Source organism: Scleropages formosus, chromosome 1 (genome assembly GCF_900964775.1).
Source record: "Scleropages formosus chromosome 1, fSclFor1.1, whole genome shotgun sequence".
Classification (NCBI taxonomy): domain Eukaryota; kingdom Metazoa; phylum Chordata; class Actinopteri; order Osteoglossiformes; family Osteoglossidae; genus Scleropages; species Scleropages formosus.
The window spans coordinates 53207331-53229243 of NC_041806.1; the positions used below are offsets into that span (position 1 = coordinate 53207331).

The following is a 21913-nucleotide window of genomic DNA, read 5'->3' on the forward strand; positions in this document are numbered from 1 at the left end:
CATGAGCTCTTTGCGGAACGGGGTCCATTAGAGATGACGTTGCGACAACATCCAATCGCAGACGCGGCTTTAGGACCCGCCCTTAAAGGAGGACCAATGATGATGCACTTCGCGCGACCGCTTGACTGCGGGTTCGGTTGAGAGCGAACGGAGCGGTCGGAACGCAGCACGTGACCAAGGACGAGCGCCGACGCACCAAGGTGGCGCGGCGGCCACGCGCTGAGCCGCGACGAGGGAGCGCGCGCGCGCGACTTGGCGCCGCGATTAACGGCAGAGCTGCGCGCGCCGTTAATTAAATTAATGAGAGCAGCGGTTCGTGTTCTTATTCTTATTGTCGTCTCCGATACGTTTAATGACATAACAGCTCTTTAATAAACGTGCTCGTCTCATCTCGTTTCTCACTACGGCCTCATTTGCTCTCTTATAATTTCATAATCCAACATTTGTGCCTCTGGCCTTGAGCAAAGGAGAGGAATAAATATAAACAAATACACACACACACACACACACATTTTCAGAACCGCTCATCCCATACGGGGTCACGGGGGAACCGGAGCCTAACCCGGCAACTCAGGGCGTAAGGCCGGAGGGGCAGGGGACACACCCAGGACGGGACGCCAGTCCGTCGCAAGGCACCCCAAGCGGGACTCGAACCCCAGACCCACCGGAGAGCAGGACTGCGGTCCAACCCACTGCGCCACCGCAGCCCCCGCTATAAACAAATACACACACACACACATTTTCAGAACCGCTTGTCCCTTACGGGGTCACAGGGAACCGGAGCCTACCCGGCAACATAGGGCGTAAGGCCGGAGGGGGAAGGGGACACACCCAGGACGGGATGCCAGTCCGCCACAAGGCACCCCAAGCGGGACTCGAACCCCAGACCCACCGGAGAGCAGGACTGCGGTCCAACCCACTGCGCCACCGCAGCCCCCGCTATAAACAAATAAATAACTTTATTTCTGCTCTTATAAAGTAAGCTTATATTGTTGTTTCATCCCACACATTTCCCAAGGACACACAAACATTTAATTACTTATTCCAGGCAGGTTAGTATGTGTGACGAACAGGTTTACATGACACTTTTCTCTAAAGCGTCTTACAATGTTGATCTCCTTACAGTTTCTGACCATTTCTCAAGGTGGGATGTGAACCTGTAACCTTTGGGGCCAGAAGCACAGTGAGCAGAACGCTGCCGGCTCTTCCCGAACCTTCGGTATTTGAACCTGTTCTCATAATCGGAGGACTTGGACAAATACTGTGTGCATATACACTGCATATACAGTACACATATGTGGTACTGTATATGCAGTGTATATATGGTGGTGTAAGGAACAGCGGCAGATCGTTCTGAGATCACTACCCGGTACTGCACAACGAGTGCGTACAGCAACGTAACATAATGCATCATTCCTTCACCGGTAGCATACGAATCTTATCTTCCAGTAGCTGTGTTACAGCAGCGTTCGGAGATTGTCGCTCGGTCCTGAAGGGAAGAATTGTGTGTCCTACTGTTTTTATTTTGCTTTCAAATTTTTCCTTAATGCCTTAAAAAGTTGCTATTTTTATGCAAATTGTCTTGGGTCTGTGTGAGTCTGTGGTTAAATAAGAGTGATTAACACTTTTCTTTTTTGCACAGGGAACATTTCATTCAAAGCTGACCCTTTGAAAGTGTTTAAATTTAAAGGAGTGTCAGCAGGCACTTTCATGAGCTCTTATAATAAAAGTTAACGCTCCATGGAGGCCTGGCATCACATCTTTTTTTACAGGGGTCTTAAATCCCCCAGGAAATTTTCATTTCAGCGACTTACTGCTTCCTCTGTGGGTCCCCCGTCTCAGCCTGACTGCATCAGAGCTGAGAAAATAGGCATGAAGTAAAGCAATGAATTGTTGCAAAAAAAGAATTTGATCTGCAGTCACTGGAAAGTTTCTCTCTCTTCCAGCTTCATCTCAAAGCCAAAGCTGTCCAGTGGAAACGAAGAAACAATTTCCTAAAAACTCCCGGTGCATCGTCTTCTTTTTTCTGACCAGCTGCTTAAATTTTCACTGTGAATCCATCAGATGAAGGCATGACATTAGTAATGAACACAGGCAAATCAGAACTGCACTGGACACCTTTAAATCCAGACTTAAGACCCACATGTTCAAAGCGTCAAGGAAAACTTAATACAGAACACATCTGTGCGGTTCCCTTTTCCCCTTTCCCCTCATCATTTATGTGACTGTTATTTTCCTTTTTATTTCGTTGTTCTGGGGCTGCACAGCGGCTCAGAGGGTAGCGCTGGGGTCTCACAGCCTTTGATCTGTGGGTTTGAATCTGGCTCAGTTTCTGAGAAGTTTGCATGTTCGCGTGTTGATCCTGCACTGGGCACGCAGTCATAGACCATGGGTGGATTTAGTCGTTTTTTCCATGTTGTAATTTTAAATGCTGATATTTATTGTAAGTTTCAATTCTTTAGAGTTGCAGTCAATATGTCTTTATTGTAAACCTCTTTGAGTGGCTACTTTTAAGTATGCCACATTAAATGAAGATCATTACTTACTTTTTCAGCATCTTTTTTCCTCTTTGTTTGTTCATTGCTGTAGGGCTCATTATTGCAGATGATTAAAAACCCCGAGATTTCAAGCATATGGCTGCAAGAGAAGAGATGTGCGGACGAAACCACTCCTCATTCCCGCACATTTTGAACAAAATTTCTGTGCTCCTGAGGCACTTCACCTGACTGTGAGGTGACAGCACGTTATGCAAATTTTAGGGTACAAATAAGATGGGGTTATAAATCTGAGTTCTTTGTGCAGCCTGTACGTGCATATAGGCGTATATACTGTATATTGATGCCACATTGGTTACCAGTGATCAAGGGTACTTGGGGGTGATTAAATAAACGGGAGAAAGTGTGATGCTAATGAAGCGTGTGGATTTTTACTAAATTAATTACACGTTTTGCTAAGCAGTACTCACTAGTCTAAAAATTGTCATCAACATTATGTTTGGAAGAGCAGATTAATTCATCTCTGCTCTGCACTCAAGGGCTGATGAATTTGCCTCTCACCACAGTTTTAATTCCGTTGTGCTGCATGTTTTGCTCTCCACCCATGTACATCTGAAAGAGCGGGCAAATTGATTTAAACCTTTCCAGCATGTCCCACGCCATCGCCTGTGCAGATGTTTCATAATCGAGCTCCTGGAAAGGCACCAAATTATTCATATAGAGAAAGCGGCCGAGGCACTGCTGCAGTACAGCGCATCTTGACTGATTACCGTCTTTAACATTCCGGGTCCTCCTCACTTCCTGCCTCTCCGCGATGAATATATCACATTTGGGCCGCATGGTTTCAATGTCACATTCGGAGCAGTAAAAAATAAGATGTTGATTGATACGGCGGGTCAAACGAGACACCGAACGGCGCTTCGGCGCTGAAGAATCTTATGCTGATCCATCCCCGCAGCGACGGTTCCCATGGATTTGCTTTAAATCCACTCCCAACATGTTCAGAATTGGTCTCCGGGGAGACCGTGGAACGCAGGGGACTTCACCTTGCTCTCCGTAAGACCACTTTTCTATCTGATTTGCGACGTGCTCGGAGGGGACTTGGGGCAATATGCTGGGAGGAAGTGCGATGACCGCAGGGGGCACTTCGGGAGCTCAAATGGCTGCGCATTCCTTCATGCAGTATTTTATATCCGAGCAGATCAACTACTGAGCCCAGAGTGCCGGGAAAGTGCTGCGCATACCAGTACAGGATCCTTCGGCGTGTTCCCGACGGCCGGAAACAGACAGCGTGGGCTGAAAATACTTCGGCTTTTTCAAATACAGACCTCTGGGGCTGTCGGGTCTGTTCAACTGCGGGCCTGCGAGTGCGTATCCAAAGGCGTGTGTCGAAAGGTGTGTTGTAAGGCGTGTATCCAAAGGTGTGTGTCGAAAGGCGGGTGGTGTAAGGCGTGTATCCAAAGGTGTGTGTCGAAAGGTGTGTTGAAAGGCGTGTATCCAAAGGTGTGTGTCGAAAGGCGTGTGGTGTAAGGCGTGTATCCAAAGGTGTGTGTCGAAAGGCATGTGTTGTAAGGCGTGTATCCAAAGGTGTGTCGAAAGGTGTGTGTCGAAAGGCGTGTGTCGAAAGGTGTGTTGTAAGGCGTGTGTTGTAAGGTGTGTATCCAAAGGTGTGTGTCGAAAGGCGTGTCGTAAGGTGTGTATCCAAAGGTGTGTGTTGAAAGGTGTGTTGTAAGGTGTGTATCCAAAGGTGTGTCGAAAGGTGTGTGTTGAAAGGTGTGTATCCAAAGGTGTAACGAAAGGCGTGTATCCAAAAGTGTGTGTTGAAAGGCGTGTATCCAAAAGTATGTGTCTAAAGGTATCTAAGGGCAGCATGGTGCACAGTGTGTAACTGTGAGTGAGAGGATGTGTTACACTGCTCTGCTGTATATACAGGTACAGTGTATCTATTATTATAAGTCCCTAGATACACTGGTATCATACACTGTTTTACTATATTTGTACTGCTTTGCTGAAATGTTTCTGGTAAAGCAAGATATACTGTATAATTATGTATACAGTATCTGTAAATGGGTTGATTTTGACTAAAACTAAAAAAAAGTTTATCCTTTGTATTTCACATGGAATATTATCAAAGCGTCAGTTGTTGGCTGGTGAAATTAAAAATGCACATGTGTCCCATCAACATTTACCACGGTCCTTTTCACCTCTTGGGAGAGATGGCAAAACCTTCTGATCCCCTGGTTTCACCTCTGATTCGCTCTGTGTGTGTGTGTGTGTGTGTGTGTGTGTGTGTGTGTGTGTGTGTGTGTGTGTGTGTGTGCGCGCGCACGCGCGCGCATACACTTTCATAAACACAGACAAGCGGAAGACACACAACCGCAGACTGAGACGGGCTCCCGTTACACGGACCCTCTACGTGTCTCGGTATGGGGTTATTTTCAGCTGAGGGGATCCAGTGTGGTATTACTCTGCGTTACCGTGGGTAATTGGTCTCCGTCTCACTGAGCTCGCCGTGAGTCCGTAAGGTGCTCTGTGACCGTGGTGAAGTGCGCCAGACGTGCCCGCCTGCGCTTTTACGGCAACGCCACATTCCCGGTGCGGTCATCTCCCCCCAGCGAGCGCAAACTCCACTAACAAGCGGGAAATTGAGCTTTGCATATTCATGAGCTCAGACGGCTGCCGCTCGGCCGCACTGCGCTCTTCTCCGCGATGTTCTCGGCGGATGCGGAACGACGGCCAACGCTCCGCCGCAGCCGCCGCCTCCGCCCCCTCGGCACCCGGGACGGCAGTGACGTCCGTGCCCCCGACGCCGGTCCAGGCTGCAGCTCTGCGACTAGTTATTACGAGCACCTCCTGGGGGACGGCCGTGATTCCTGAGAATAATTATAGCGCGGTACGGCGGCGGTCAGCCGATGTCAGCGGCGCCAAGTGCTCATAACAGTGGTTAAATGGACCGGAAAGACAGGTTTTCTTTTCCAGCCGCCCTGTCAGACCTGATGAAGTCTCATGCAGAACAAGCGTTCATTATTCATGAGACGCTACCTTCTGTAACCCGTCTGTGCAGTGGGGGGAGGGCGGGTTGGGGACGCTTCTGGGCTGACAGGTCGGCGATCGCATTTGCATCCCTCCTTCTGACGCCGTTCTCCATGGCGTCGACTGGCCCTGGTGGGTGTGGGCTGGGGGTGTCACTGACCCATGGGATTCCCCCCCCCCCCCAAAAGACACCACAGTTGACACATGGTCTTCCCTGTGCTCTTGCGACATGGGATTATGAGCCCTGCAACCTACAGTGCAGAGCAAAAGGAGGGAGGAAAAATAAATGAATGATTTAAAGAAAAAGAAAAAGTACAAATGAACTCGGCCACTTTGTTAGGTACATCTTGCCAGTACTGGGTGGAACCCTGACAGAACGGTGGGTTCGAATCCCACCTCCTGCTGCAGTACCCTTGATCAAGGTGTGGTAACAATTACCCTGCTCTGTAACACTTACACAGAAGAGCTCCCACCAGGACCCCGTGTGAAGACAATCCTCTTCCTCGTTTCCAGTGCATCTCCCAGGTCACCCGTGTTTCCCCTCAAATGTCCCTTAGGGATGTCTCGAACCCGAGGACTTGCAGGGGACCCATCCTCTACGGGGAACCGATCCCTTTCGGTCGTCACTGCTCACATTCGCCGGGGAAGCTTTGCACTTGAGCTGCTTTCGCAAAAATATCTAGCTGTAAAATGCAATAATGTGTGACTCTGTGAAGTGTTTAACTCGCTTGGTATGAAGTTTTCTACTTTAAATCAAAGACAATCCCACTGCGAAGCCCCAGCACACACCAGGGTACGCCGATTTATTCAAACATCGCGGCGCGGTGCGGCGCGGCGCGGCACGGCGCCCTCCCCGCTTTGCCCTGTTCCCATTGCAGGCAAACAGGCGACTCCCAGGGGGTATTAATTAAAAACTTCATTTGCATCTGAATCTTATTTATGGTGCAAGGAGGAGTTATTTGCCATGGGTCCCCTGTCAGATTATAGTGTGAGAAATTAATAAGGCCTTATCTCGGTCCAAATAACTGCACTGAGCGCAACAGCTCGTCTAAAGGGTCATTTCCATATCCGCGACTTCAGAAGGTAGGATGAACAAGTGGTGGGGGGGCGGGGGGTGTCAGAGAGACCACGACCCCCCCAAACATGTCTCAGTGTAAACCATGCAAGTGTGGGAAGTAAATAGGTGAACATGCTCTTCCATTCTAATGCTCTCAAAGTCGTCATGAATTAATCCACTGCTGCTCGTAGAGAGACAAGTAAACTGCATTAATTAGTGGGATCGAATTCATATTCACGTCGAGATGAGCGACAGCCTACCTGTGTCCACCTGCACCCTCCCACGGGCGGGAGCAGGGCGAGGCGGTGGAGGCTGGAAGAAGATGCCCCCCCTCCCACCCACCAATCCATCCATCCATCCATCCATCCATCCATCCATCCATCCATCCATCCATCCATCCATCCCAGCCTCTCCATCCCCCGGATGGCGCCATCAAACATTCATACTGCAGCTGCTCCTGCAGACCCGGGAGCATCGGCCAGAGCCGCTCCATCGGGGCACACGGATAAAGCAAGAGCAGCTCCGACAAATGGGTCGGAAAAGGCGGCGGACGAGCCGAACCCCAGTGTTTTCACCTGCCTGCTTTTCGCGAGCCATAACCGGCGCTGTACGGAAGGCGTTTCGTTCCGGAGCTCAGATCCAGCCCTTAACGAGGCTCTCGGGTTTCAGGGCTTAGCGACGGGTAACCCGATCCGGGACGGACAGAAGGACGGCACGCGGCACACGGGCGCGAGAGGCACTTGGCATAATGAGGAGCGGGATTAGCGGGAACGTGGAGCTTGACCTCTGCGCACCCCTCTTACTGCGGTATTACTGCGACCGGTGACCGCGGGATCTCAGACGAAACGCAACGCGAACACTTCGACAAGGTCACGCGACGCACGCCGAGAGCGCACGTTCATTTCGGCCGCTATGCAGTTCAGGCCCTCGCGTTTCCCGCGCTTACGGCTCATCGGTGACCAACACAGAACGTATCGGCGGGCGAAGAGCTGCGGGACAGCATTTCTGCCCATTGCTCCAGAGGAACGGGTCAATACCGACCGCGGTAAATAATAAACACGGCCGCTCCATTATAACTGCAGACGTGGCAAAGGGAGCCCGTTTTAACGTACGGTACGTGGTGGAAACGATCACTTTTTGTCTCCCCGCCAAGTGCTAAAGCAGCTGAATCGTGCCGCTCGCGCCGCAGCTGAGACGGATTGATCCTGCGAAGAGCTGAGAGGGCAAGGCCGGTAAAGCACAGTGAGGCTACAGCGTGCAGGCGACCCCGGCCTGCACCGCTCACAGGGGCCGAAAGGGGGCGACTTGCGGGGAAAAGACGCATAACGGGGAAAAGACGCATAAGGGGGCGACCGAAGAGGCGGGAGGCTGCAGTACCGCACTCGTACGCCAGATGGCAGCCTTGCGACTTTCGCCCCAGTGCGCGCTCTGGCACACGGAGAGGACCACGTTGCTCTAAGCGCGCACCCCGCCCCCCCTTCTCTCTCTCTCTCTCTCTCTCTCGCCCCAGTCCCTCCCTCCCTCGCTCTCCGCTCACAGTCGCCCCATCTCTGTGCCGCGCGCATCGCCGCCGCCGTCAGTCTGCCATGGCGATCCGCGGGGCGCGCGTCCTCCCCGGAGGGGTCCGGTCCGCGCACCTGTACCTGTCCGTGTGTGTGGCCGCGCTCTGGATGTCGTCGCGCTGCTGTGACAGCGGCGCGCTCCCCGGGAGCCTTATTATCGATAAACATAAAGACTGTAATGCTCGCAGCGGCGATGATGACGGAGACCGGCGGGGCTTCCCTCGCGACGACGACGGCGCCGCGGGAGACGCACGGGACGCACGAGACGGAGCAGGGGGTGCGCGAGCCGCGCGCTCCCGCAGGGCCAGTCTATCCCAGGACAGAGTGTCGCTCCTGAGCAGCTCCTTCGTGCTCCGCGGCGACGCCACGCACAACCAGGCGATGGTCCACTGGACCGGCGAGAACAGCAGCGTGAGTAGCGGCCGGCCGCCCGCCCCCGCCGCGGTGCCGTGGCGTTCCGTTGCGTTGCGTTGCGTTGCGTTGCGCTGCGCGTGCGCGCCTGCGCGCACCCGATGCGATGTGTCGCGGTACGAACCGAACGACTCGGCGCTGAGCGCGCGGCTTTGTCCAAGGTGACTCGCGCCGTTAGATCTCGCATGACATGCGAACACCTGGCTAATTTGTAGCTCTCGCGGATCGCGGAAGAAGTGCCTCGCGCCGCGTCCCCTCGTTTCTCCTCGTCGCTATAACAACGACGCCAACTTCGGTACTCGTCTGTCCGTCTCGCGGCCGGCGCGTGTCCGAACGGAACGGAGGGGGGGGGCGCGCGCGCGCGCAAGCTGCGGGGAGCCACCTGCCGTTGGTCCGGGCGCGAGCACGCGAGGCGCGCCGCCGCTCCGAAGCGAGACCCTTCGGTGGAACCGGTTCCTCCGCCGCGTCCGACCGATCGCTGTCTGTTAGCGCGGGGGGGGTCATGGGGGGGGGGTCACTGATATGGTCTGAGTCTGTGTGGCTGAAAAAGAGCAGCCTCCCTCGCTTCGTCTTAAGTGTCCCTTAATTATGCAAATTACTGACGTTTCTCTTGTTTATTTCCACCGAAGGACCTGCACTCATCTGCCCCTTTAGACAGCAGGGTCATTGTCACCGTATCCATTGAGGGTCAGCGCCTGGATCGGGGCTGCTTCGGCGGGAGGTGGAATTCGAACCCGGGCCCCGCGAGCGTACCGGCGCGGCGACTCTAACCGCCGCGACCCCTGCCGGCCCCTCGTGAGGAAAGCGTGCCGAGATCTTTGTCCGCGGGTACAGCGAACTTTCGGAACCGGTTGAATACAGACCTTGTGTTTTAATGCAGCAGCGGGGTATAATAACGGCGCAACGGTGCGCTAATAGTGTACGAGCGTATATTAATAAGAGTACGACACGCACGAAGGGTCACGGCCGGGGAAGGACGCCGGTGCGAGGCGGGTTCGGCGCTCGGGCAACACAGGCGCTCTTTGTGGCCCAGTTTTGTCAGCTGCCGGACGGAGCCGTGTGTCTGGAGGAGACATCCCTATACTGATGGCTCGCTCACACGCACAACTCCTCGACTGAGGTCAAATAAAACGACAGGCCAGGGCTGTAACCAGCAGTCGCGCCGAATCCCGTCTCAGAAATGATATTTGACAGGTTTGACTTTATGTCACTTGTCCCTAAATGTCACCTGTGTGTTAGAGACAGTCAAGTCTGGGAGTGAAGGGTGTGTGTGTGTGTGTGTGTGCGCCCCAGGGAGTACGGTGGACACGTGACACACACTCAGCAGCTGCATTCGCATGTTGGATTCACAGAAAGCGCGGATATGCGTGCGCGCGCACACACACACACACACACACACACACACACCTGTTTTCTGCACGTCACACGCTGTTAATTCATACAAACATGAAACACGGCATCCTGAGTGCCAGGATCTTTCTTCACGCACTTAATACACAGTGTGTGAATGATGAGTGTGAAGCATCGTGTAGATGTGCAACCTACAGCGTAACAGTGACACCTGCACTGATATTTCTTTAAAATATTATCTATTCTTCTACGTAACACTTCTTAACACCTGAGGAATACTGTTGTACAGATTGGGTGTGACTGTGTCTTGAGTTGCCTCTCTTACATCCCCGTGCGTGTGTGCGTGTGTGTGTATCCAGTATAACACTGTGTACTGTATGTGTGTGTCAGCGTGCACAATCCATGGCTATTTGTGTGAATATAGGCCCGTCTAAATGTGTTGTCTATACATTATGTGCAATGCATCTGATTCACTTTGTGTGTGCGTGCGTGCGTGCGTGTGTTACATTGCCCTGCAGTGCACACTGCCGTTCGGGAGCTAGCTTGGCTGGGTTCGAGTCCCCGCTACACTAATCACTTTGATGTGTGACGCCCAAGGCAGGGCTGCCGTCAGCCTCAGCGGCTCCCCCCGCGGGCCGAGGGGCAGAGGGGGACGCGGGGGCGAGGAGGAGGGATGCGCTCCCTCGTCGCTCGAGTGTTTCTCTAAGCGCAGTAAATGGCCCTTTTGTCTGACGTGGAGCTGGTGGGAAGATGGCGTCCCGCTTCCAGCGCGCGGGGGGCGGCGTTTCCTCAAGCGGGCTGGCATGAAACGGGCAGCAGAGCAGCCAGTGCCCATGGGGGGGAGCGGAGGGGGGAGGAGGAGGAAGAGAGCGATAGAGAGAGAGACGGGGGGTTGGAGCCACACCTGGTGGTGATGGTAACAGATGGTATGATGTGGAGCAGTTAGGAGATGAGGAGAGAAGTGGCTCTGAAGGAGATGGGTTTGAGACCCTTCTTGGGTGTTGACAGGGATTCAGCAGCTCCGAGGCACACAGGGAGCTCCTTCCATCACACCGGAGTCCAAAGTGAGAATCTGCACACTTCGGACGTCCCAGACAGGCGTCGAGCTCCCCGCAGACGAGGCCTGTTTACCGACCGCCCCCAAAGAAGCGCCCTGCCTGCTATTTCATTCACGTCTGGAGAAAACAAGTGCAGTTGCTCAGATGGGGAAGATCACACTTTCCTCCTGCCATCATTAATTAGAGGAGCCAGAGCTCCGTCTCGGCGGCGGTGGCGGCGCACCATTAAGTATGCACATAATGCATAACGTCGTGTGTGTGTGTGTGTGTGTCTCGTTTGTGTAGCGCGACGACGCTCCGGTCTGTGGAGAGACGTCTCACTGCACGCAGAGTTCGCTCCGCAGACACGGGACAAACGGAGAGAAAAACACGTCTGATGTCGTTAACGTGTCCTTGTTGGGCTCCCATATCCGAAACGCCGGAGCGCTCCACCTGCCTCGTACCGCAGTAAACGTTGAAAGGCTCCTCGGAATCCCGAATTTAACGAGGCTTGAATAGAGCCCTTCATGTGAAACACTACATGGTAAGAGAGCAGTACAACGGAGCACAACGGTGCACTTTCCCTTCACCGTGTGTGTGGGTGTGAGTGTGGGTGTGTGGGCGTGCACTACCGCTGTAATGTCAGCTTAACACTCACCAAGAAAACACACATACACACACAGGATAATCAGTGTTTATGTCTTCATTAACCCTTTAAAGTAAAGAACAGAGCAGTAAAGACTGAAGAAATGAGGGAAAACGGTGTAAACAAAGTGACGCTCAGTGGACACGGTGTGGACAGTCCAATCGGGGACATGATCACTGAGGCAATAAGAGGTGTAACTAGTAAAGAAGGGCTGATGGGGCTGAGAAGCGAACGCAGCACGACGCACAGTGTCACACAGAACAAGAGTTCATGTGGTTGTGGTGTCGCAGCCCCTCAGCTCCACGCAGGAGTAAAGTCCATATTCGGTCCTGGTCAAGGTGGACATACGCCTAGTGAGCTGAAGGTGGCGCTAAATGTCACTCTTGCTTCAACTCTACTGAACTGTGTGTGTGTGCGTGTGTCGGTGCTACTGTAACGGAAATTCAGTTGTCTCAGGGTGAGTGTGTTTTACTGTAAAACATCGACGTGTTTGTGACATGACGTGTTCTCTTAACGGAAGGATTCTTTTCAGCGCGGGCTTTGAGGAGCAGCAGAGGAAAACCAGATGCTCGTTCTGTTGCTCGGACGCGTTTGCGGCGGTGCCATTTTTCCGCCTAATCCCCGCAGGCGGAGATGTGCGCCGCCCCCCGCGTGGGAAAATTCCCCGCGAAATTCCTCCGGGAATGTGAGAGAAGCGCTGTCGTTCGCGCCGTTCCGAGCTGCGGAGCCCCGTTTTCCGTGCCGCTGGGAAGGAGGAGGAGCGTGTTCCTCACGGCGCCCCGTGGGCTCGCGACCTCTGACCCACCTTCGCCGCAAAAGAGCGGCGAGGTTTCTCGCCGATCGTAGCCTCGCATTTATCGCCACGTCCTGTTTCTAGCTGCGAAAGGATCGAGGAGCGGCCTTATCGCTACGCCCGCAGCAGCTCCGCGGGGTCTTTTCTCGAAGTCGCCCGCTGCCGAGAGCCGACATTTATCGCGGTCTTACCTTTACGTTTATTGTCGGAGTCCTTCGCCGGGGTTTTGCCCTCGACTTCACTGAGGCCTCTACTATCGCTCTCTTTCGAAAAGCGGCGTTTGACACGGTGCGTGTCCACGGGCGATACGGTGTGTATCCGACGGTGATTCGGCGCGTGTTTGTTGGCACCGCGCGTCTTCCTCCGAGCCGGGGAAAGCGGGCTGCTCTCACGGCCTAACGCCGCAGCGGAGAGAAATGGGTGCCACGCGGGCAAGGACGCCTTCGCGCTGCGAGAGTGTAACGCGACCCAGCCGTGAGTTGGTTCTCATCCCCTCCTTCGTTCAGCTGGGGCTCCTCGGGACAGAACCAGCACGGCCCGTATCTGTGGCGAAAAACACGGTAAGCTCCGACGGGCCGCCGGGTGCTCGGCGGGTCGCTGTCCTCGGACCGGACCGATCGACTGTCCGCTTCTCTCGGAACGTCCACGCAAAATGGGCCCCGAGATGCGCGCCGTTCCTTTGTATCGATGGATCCTGCACAAGAAAAATGGTGACAGGCTTATGATTCAGCACTGTGGCATTTTTTCTCAGAAATACTGTCATTTTTTTTTATCCCCAACAGGTATTTTATTCACTGCCAAGAATCTGTTTCACTCTGCAAAACACGCAAACCCATGTATCTTCTTTAACCAAATCAATGGCAGTCCTGCACTGTACTTTCTTCCTGCTTCCTACTTCCTGCTTCCTACTTCCTACTTCCTGTCACATGGCAGCCTCAGCCAATGAAAGCGCCGATTACGGTAAATCTTAACTGAAGTACTGTCGCAGATTCAGTACAAACTTTTATAAAAAAGTCGTGTAAAGTTGTGAACGTTAACCCTTTAGATCATGAGCAGAATAGCGTTACGCTGTCGCACGTACGGTGTGAGTGGGAGTCCGAACGAGACCCCGAAGGTCCCAGACGAGTCCCCGTCCTGCACAATTCATGGTACCAGGTTTAATAATTTGAGTAACAGATAGGGTTTGATAATTTTTATAGAAAATATTGTTCAAAGTGTTAGTGTCGGTGGTGGTGTTGCCATGTGTGAAAAAACCTTTTATTTTCACCCATTTTTAATTTAGGTGACACATTTTCCTTTGGGGGCTTTTAATTCCCCCCCCCCCCATTACAAAATGATGGTAATTCGGTCCTTTACTGACAGGAATTTGCCTAATGGAGATTTCATGAAGAGAATTAACCTCATTAAGCAGGGATGGGTGTGTGTGCGCGTGTGTGTGTTCGTTCCTGTTTACTGTCACACAGGTGGACGTTCACTCATGTTTACAGTAAGTTGGATCAGCAATCTGCACTCATACATGACAGTGTCTGCATTTCAAATGAAAATTTAGTCTGGGCAAATGTATCACAACACGGTGGTTTAACTGACGTAAATACCATGTTTATAGGTTCCGTTGGCCCTTGACACGGTGCTCTTACAGAACCCTGTCATTGGAAGTAGCCTCATGCCGGAGAACTCGCGGTATCCGCTCTCTCCAATACTGCAAACATTCTGACCGGGAAGAAGCGCCGAGAGACGCGGGACTTGTGCCGAGCGAAGCTGAGCCGCCCTGTTCCGGCAGAGGTCGGGAATTCGGCGGCGCCGCGGGGGGCCGAGCGGTGATGTAATCGCGGCCGCACGCGGTGATACCGGCCGTGTCTCTGTGAGCTGCTGGACTCCGCTGTGCGAGCGAACGGATGAAGCTCCGGTACCGAAGCTGTGTGTGTGTGTGTGTGTGTGTGTGTGTGTGTGTGTGTGTGTGTGTGTGTCTCTCCCTGTAGAACTACAGCAGCCCTCGCCAAGGCGTGCCTCATCACATTTCTTACCTACTCCAGATACATCTATCACCGGAATCTTATACAGGTCGCAGGTCCCAGCAGCACCGTCCGTACCGTCGTGTCGGTACCATACCGTCCGCACCATAACGGCCGTGCAGATATTTTCACGAAGGCCCAGCGGATGCACTCGCTAGGAGACGCAAACGGGGCGAAGGAGAACGTGTGGAGCTCAGCGGCGTCTCCTTGACGCATCGCTCTTGTGACCCTGAAGGCTGAATACATGGCGGCGGACGTGGTAATGACACGCACTTGAGTTCTAATTGAAGTCACTCTTCATCGTTGACGAATTACCGTTACGCTTGACACGGAGCTTTGCCGCGAGGTCCCGTGTCTTTGGTGTGAGACAAAGGCAACCCGCCGCCACGTGTAATCCTTTTATACGGCGTTCTAACCCGTGACCCTCGGACCGCCCGGCGCGTGCCGATCCGGGAAGGAGCGGCGGTGGACGTGGCTGTTTCGGGGCGCGCGGTGCCTCGAGCGGCGAAGTCAGCTGGCCGACCTTCGACCTTCAGGGTCGCGGGGGCACGTTGCCTGCGCCGTCACTGGGGCGTCCTCATTGGTTTGACCTGCTCGAGGCGCATGCTGTGAGGAAGTCCTTCTTTGACCTTTCGACCCTGATGCGAGTCCTGAAGGTGCCCCGCAGACATGAAGGAGGAACTCTGAGCTGCTCCTCACCTTGGTGCTCCGCTCCGTGGGCATCGCCGTCGGCGTGCGGCACACCTTTCAGCAGGTGATACGCTCGTTTCAGAAAGCCGCGGGGGGGGGGGGGTTTGCGCCGCCCTTCTCGACTGCGTTTACGTAACGGCGGCGGTCTGGCATGCAGGCTTGACATTTTGCTTATTTGTTGAGGCTTTTGCGGGGCGATGGAACACGGCTGCCCTTAATCTCGATGTGCGGCTTCGGGAAGCTGCTAAAATGCAGAAGCGCTCCTCACTCGACGTGTGCGGAGAGACACGACTCGCTGTCCACGCTTTGGACTCGTCCAGCCCTCGTGGCACCTGCATATTTCATACGTTGCAGCTATTAATAAAACCGTTGCATATTTTATCCGCTCTCTTTCATTTAGTCTCTCGCTCAAGGGCACTCTGCTGCTCGGCTAAGCGGACTTCGGTGCCCCCTGTCCGGCTGTACGTCGGAGTAGCTCGGCGAGTACCGTGGTAACTGGCCAGTGAGGGGAGTCTGCAGGGAACCCGAGTGTGGCGGAGAGGGTTCGAGTTCGGCGGGATCGGCTTTGATGTCCCCCCGCTTCCAGACGGCTGGTCCCGCCGGACCCCCGGCGGAGTCGCCTCGTTCTTCACAGCCCCGTGACACCTGCAGCCACGAGAGCACCGTCCCACGGTGTCCCTGTCTCACCTGTCACCTCCCCAGCTGCTGCAAGAAACTGAATACGGACATCCCCGTACAGCCCCAGTTGCGTTACGAGGGTTCATCTGTACCGGGGGTTTCATGTACTGCTACATGGGCTGGCGAGTCATTGCTTCACACCTGTGAGGATCACATGTAGATGTAGCTGAGGGGCTGCGACACCACAACCACACGAGCTCTTGTTCTCAGTGACACCGTGCGTCGTGCCGCGTTCGCTTCTCAGCCCCATCAGCCCTTCCTTACTAGTTACACCTCTTATAACCTCAGTGATCATGTCCCCGATTGGACTGTCCACACCGTGTCCACTTGTCCACTGAGCGTCACTTTGTTTACACCGTTTTCCCTCATTTCTTCAGTCTTTACCGCTCTGTTCTTTACTGTAAAAGTTCAATAAACGCATAAACACTGAATATAGTATGTGTGTTTAGGGGTTCTGTACGTTATAGCTACAGAAGAGCTGAAGGAGCGCGCGCGCACACACACACACACACACACACAGAGTCTTAGAGTCATTAATGAAGAAGGGAAACTGCACTCTTGTATAACAATACGTTATAATAATAATAACCGTTTACCATTAAAAGAACTGTTTTTGGGGGGTCAGGAACCCATGACCGTGACATCATTGAGAGGTTTGAATCCTATCTCCATCTGTAGTACCCTTGAGCAAGGTACTTACCCTAAAGCACTGCAGTAAAATTACCCAGCTGTATAAATGGGTAAATAATTGGAAATTAATTTGGAGAAAAACATCAGATAAATGTAGATGTCAGTGAGGTGTGACACCATCGTTGCTGAAGAGACAGCGTTAGGTCCACACATTTCTTGGACACCAAAGTCAGAGACACAGGATTGCAGAGGAAATGTAGCACTTTGATGTCCAAGTGAAAACTGTGCTGTTATTTACAGTGTTTGGTTACATAAAACACAGTAAACGGCATAAACGCAGTGTACAGAGGCTGTACAGGTGCCTGTGTTTAACGTCTAGTCCGTACACACCTCACCCCTCCCTCGTGTGTTCAGGACTTCCTCATATACCACAAGCCCCACCCCTTTTGGACCATACCATGTTTTGTGAACATACTCAAACGGAATAGATGTGGACACTTTCCGGACACAGGTGGCACATGGGGACATCAGAACAAGTACATAAATATACCTTTCACACTATGACTGCCAACACATTTTGAACACCCCTGCCATAATGGTACATCCCCAAGGTGGGGGGTGGGGCCACTTCCCACCAGCCACTATAAAGCCAGTTGGAACCGGTTGCCTCCTTTTGGCAGTAAGTGACACCCTGATGGGCTATCCAAAATTAAGTGATAAAAGTAAAGGTTTGTACCACGGTATACTATTTATGTGCATGGTTACAGAAACAGTCTGGGAATCTCCCCCCAACACCAGGTAATAATAACTGTTAGCTGTAGCACCATGGCCCGAGACTGTGTGTGTGTGTGTGTGTGTGTGTGTGGGTGTGGGTGGGTGTGTGGGGGTGTGGGTGTGGCCACATGGGGACAGCCCAGTTGCTCACATCTCCTTAAGAAGGATTTCGCAGGCTCAGTTTACCGTGGTAAGGTTGGGTGAAGACTGACTCTGAGAAGTGGTCCCCACAAAAGATCCCTTTGCTTTTCGGAGCGTCGGGTCTGTTTGTTTTGCGCAATGACTTCGCGAAGCAGACGGAACGCGCACGAGGTGACTTGGAGGCCCCGACCGGCTCCCCGGAACCTGCGAGGGCCCGTGACTCACGCTGGCGGTAATAAGGGAGCGAGGGGGTGTTTGGGAAAAAGAGACAGAGTGTTCCCGTGTGTCGCCTGGGAAACTGGCGTGTGGCTCGACCCGCCGAACGCCCTCGCAGATGTGCCTTCGAGCGCCAGCTCCTCGCATCGACTCCCTCGCCGAGGCCCACGGCGTCCGTGCAAGAAGGCGACCCGAGAGCGGAGGAGCGTGCGCTTCTCCCCTCGACCCCCGGGGTTCAAAACTGCGCAGGGTGCGGTTCGGATGGACCTTTCCTGAAAGTGTTTATTGTAGTCCGTCCAAACCGCTCGCCCTATACGGGGAATGGGGAACCGGAGCCTAACCCGGCACGCATGGCACAAGGCCAGATGGGGAGGGGACGCACCCAGGACGGGACGCCAGTCCGTCGCAAGGCACCCCAAGCGGGACTCGAACCCCAGACCCACCGGAGAGCAGGACCAGGACCAACCCACTGCGCCATTGCACCCCCTTCGTTTACTGTAGTGCTTGAGACTGAATATCATAATGGAAAATAGCAGAAGTTCTTACACTTCAGGATCGTGACCTGGTGTCAGTGAGCTGCTTCCTATAGGAACAGTGAGAGATGAAGCCCACCCATCCATCCATCCATCCATCCATCCATCCATCCATCCATCCATCCATCCATCCACCCACCCATCCACCCACTGTGAAGTTCCCTTTGGATTTTAGGCTACTGATCACCACCAGTACCTCTGGAAGGTTCCTGCTCCTGACTTCCTGTGGACGAGTGTTTGTCAGTGGTGTTACAGTGAGTTCATAGAGGAGCATCTGCTCACAGTTATTGGTGTCTAGAGCAGCGACAGTGTCCATGAGGACAGTTCACACAGCGGTCAGCAGAGCACTGAGCATTAACGACAAACCGCATCTCTTCGCCAAGGCAGGACTGGACCGGATGCAGGTGTTGCGGGTGCGAGCGCTGTCATTAACATATCCATCATTGCATGGGATCAGACGGGAGGGGTGAGTTCTTTACCACTTAGGAATGCTGTACACTATAAGGAGTGTGTGTGTGTGTGCGTGTGTGTGTGTGTGTTCGCTGACCTAAATCTGTGTGCACACATAAAACAGTGGGAAACTGTGCTGTTTACAAAGATGCTGCAGTGAATTGAATCTTCTTTCTGAAACTGCTTTGCCCTCATTTCTCTCGGTTGGTTTTTTTCCTGCTCTCTTCTGTGATATAAATATAAATATAAATGTTTAGACCACAGACATAGTCCACTTTAAAGAAGAAAACATTTGCAGCTATAATTGAGGCAGGTGTGTGAGCGCAGAGCAGATGATGTTCAGCTGCGGTCGCAACTTGTGTTGATACGATACTCACTTTGCTTTTATTGATCCACTTTTATTCTCACTCACGCTGATGTACGCTGTCACGCCCACACCTGCGAGCACAGCGACAACACCAGGTACCAGTCAGCCCGGCCAGGTATAAAGGCAGCGCCGTCCTGGTACCGGGGGTGCGGAGTCTTGCAAACGCCTCCTTGCGTGTCTTTGGGACATTCAGCGGTCTTCTCCCTGTACCCAGTTTCCCTCTTTTGTGTTTTGACTCTCCTGGTTTCTGACCTTTGCTTCGCCCCTGGAAACGACATCCGCGCCATGAAGACCTCTGTTTTTGCCTGTCCCTACAAACGCACTCGCACTTGGGTCCAATCCCTACCTCTCCTGGCCTCGGTTATGATACACGCATTGACACAGCAGGGTAATTTTTACTGTATCAGTTCAGGTTAAGTACCTTGATCAAGGGCACTACAGCAGGAGGCGGTGGTGGCCCTGACCACTACGCCCCCTGCTGCCTATATGTGTATCTGTGCAGGGGGGACAGACTGGGTACAGACTCTGCATCCGCTGATCAAACGTGTCGCTTCAGCGGGATGATATCGAGCTCCTCTTCAGCTGCCGGGAGCGACGGACGCGGTGCGTTGCCATGGCGACGGGCGAACCGGGGATGACCTTGGCGATATTAGCGCTGCTGAGGGAGGCCGAGCGAGGAGGTGCCAGCTTGGCTGCCGACTGTTGGACGTGTCCCCAGTCAGGGGGTGCGGTGAGGAACCTCTGAGACTCAAACCCACAGCCTGTGTTATATATGAACGCAACGCAGAAATATAATATACAATGCCAATAACAGTAATGACGCTAATAACAATAATAATCACAGTTATACATCAATGTGGGGAAGACGAAGAGGAGCCTGCAGTCGCCGGTGACACCGTTGGACTACGCATTGGGACGTGGGTTCGAGTCGTGCTCACTCTGTGTGGAGTTTGCATACGTTTCCTCCTCGCTGGATGTAGTCCTTCCTTTATGCCCGCGGGCACCCCCACACGCACCATTTCTCTGCGACGTCCCGCTCATCCCTGTCGTGTTTCATACAGTAAACACATAACCGGGGGCCCTCATACCCGGTGGCTTCGGCATCACGGGCATCCCTTCCCCGGGGGGATGCCGGGGTTCCGTTTCCATGGCACCTGCAGGGAGACACGCACGGGGGGATGCGCGCCGCTGATGGGGGCACGGGTTCCGGTCCATTCTGCGTCTGGAGACAGAGGTTTCCCATGGTGAGACCAGCCTGCGAGGGGCCCCTTTCTTAACATGCCAACGAGACACAGAGGAGTCGCGTCCCACGCTGCGGTAAAGTGGGACGCGGCTCCGGTTGCGACTCCGCTGGGCTCCAGACAGCGCTACTTGTGACCACATGACCGCCACTGCTGTGTCTCCAGCAGAACACACTCGCTCCGCAGTAAGTAGGTGGGTTTCAGGGAGGCGTCGTGTCGCGTGGGGAACGTGTCGGGGGAGAGAACATGCTTGCGTGCGTGTGCGTGTTTGCGCGTGACAATAGTGCCTTGTTGGAATAGGAACGCAGCGCTGCTCTTACACTTGCCTCTCCCTCTTTGCCTCCTTTTGTGTAAATAATTTCCCACCTGCTTTCAATTTGAGATACAATTTGCCGGCCCTGATAGGGCGCGGCGTTGAGGCGCGTCGCTCTCCGGCGGTGAATAAATTCAATTTTCCCATGAATACATTATCGGCCGCGGTGTGATTTATGCGCGGGTGGCGCTGCGTTAATCGTTCAGCGTGAGCGGGAACAGAAGGGCCAGGGTGCTGCCGGCGACCGGGCTGCAGGGCCTTGTTGGGTCACGGGCCCATGGAGCTGGAGTGTGTGTGCGCGCGTGCTTGTTGGACAGTGTTAAACCAGTGTTTTGTGTTTCTGCAAGTTCTTCTTATGTCTCAATCTGTGTGTGTGTGCACGCGTGCGCTCGCAGTGTTCAGGCTACAGACACACAAACTCCACAGACACACCCATGAGAGTCCTCAGCACACGCACACTTGCATACACGCACTTGAGATACGTGACCGACAGCGTGCATATATATGAGTGTCACGTTTCCCTCCTTTCTCTTAGTCCTCATTGTTATAAAACCTGTGAGCACCGGAGCACAGCTATAACTCTCATCAAAGTGTAACTCTTACCATATTTCTGCAGTAATTAATGAAGTAATTATTAATTGTACAAGGTGTTCGAAGCTCCAGTCCTCCCAAGGATTCCCCCCCGCGGAGCTGCGGGACTCCTGGGAGGACGGAGAGCAGAGAAAATAAAGAGCGACAGACGACGGTTCGATGGCTCTGTGCCACCGCCACTGTAAAGGGTACAAAGTCCCCCTTTCTTTAACCGTCACGCCACCCGCTGGCCGCGTGGAGAGCTTCGCCCCGTAGCCGAGTGAGTGTGGAGCGACGATTCCGCTCCCGTCTCTGCGCTCGACTCGCTCAGCTGTTGCTCTTCAGTATTTGTGGTTACAGTTTGTTCTCATGATCCGTGACACGCGACGCGCACGCGCGACACGGGGACTACAGCACGTGGAGTCGCTGCGAGGGTTCTGCGCACAAAAACATCGCTCTGTCTCCCCGCGTCCCCGCTTGCGTTCAGTAGACGGCCCACAATGCACTGGGCTCCGTGAGGTGACCGATGCCCCCCGAAGTGCGGTCGCGTTGCGGAAACTCCGAGCCTTTCCAGCCGAGCGAACGGAACGATTCGGCCGTACCGCTCGGATCCGCTCAGCGCCGCAGTATTTCTGTCCTCCGACTTTGACAAGTGACTTTAATTTTAGCAAACTGAACCGCTTTGCTTTCTTATACTTTGTATTGAACACGCAAAGGAGCGCATTAGTATCCGTGAAGCGCGTTCGTGTGCCACATAATGACATCGCTCTCGCTGATCCGAGGGCCCCGGGGGGGGAATGTCAACGAGCACAACTCTGAGGAATTATGACTGTTTTTCGCTTGCTGTGGAAGTCCTGTCTCTGTGTGTAACGCTTGTTTACGAGTGCTAATTCCGCCTCATGCTGCGAGCTTCT

The 21913-nt window shown here is 53.5% G+C and overlaps 1 protein-coding gene across 1 annotated transcript in view; it reads left to right on the top strand.

The window, feature by feature from the left end:
• The first annotated feature begins 8115 nt into the window (after positions 1-8115).
• Positions 8116-21913, top strand: part of sorcs2 (sortilin-related VPS10 domain containing receptor 2) — a 120489-nt gene continuing 106691 nt past the window's right edge. The window contains exon 1 of the mRNA XM_029247589.1: positions 8116-8558. Within this exon, the coding sequence (XP_029103422.1) occupies positions 8172-8558 (387 nt within the window). The 5' untranslated portion in view covers positions 8116-8171. The remainder of the gene's footprint in view (positions 8559-21913) is intronic.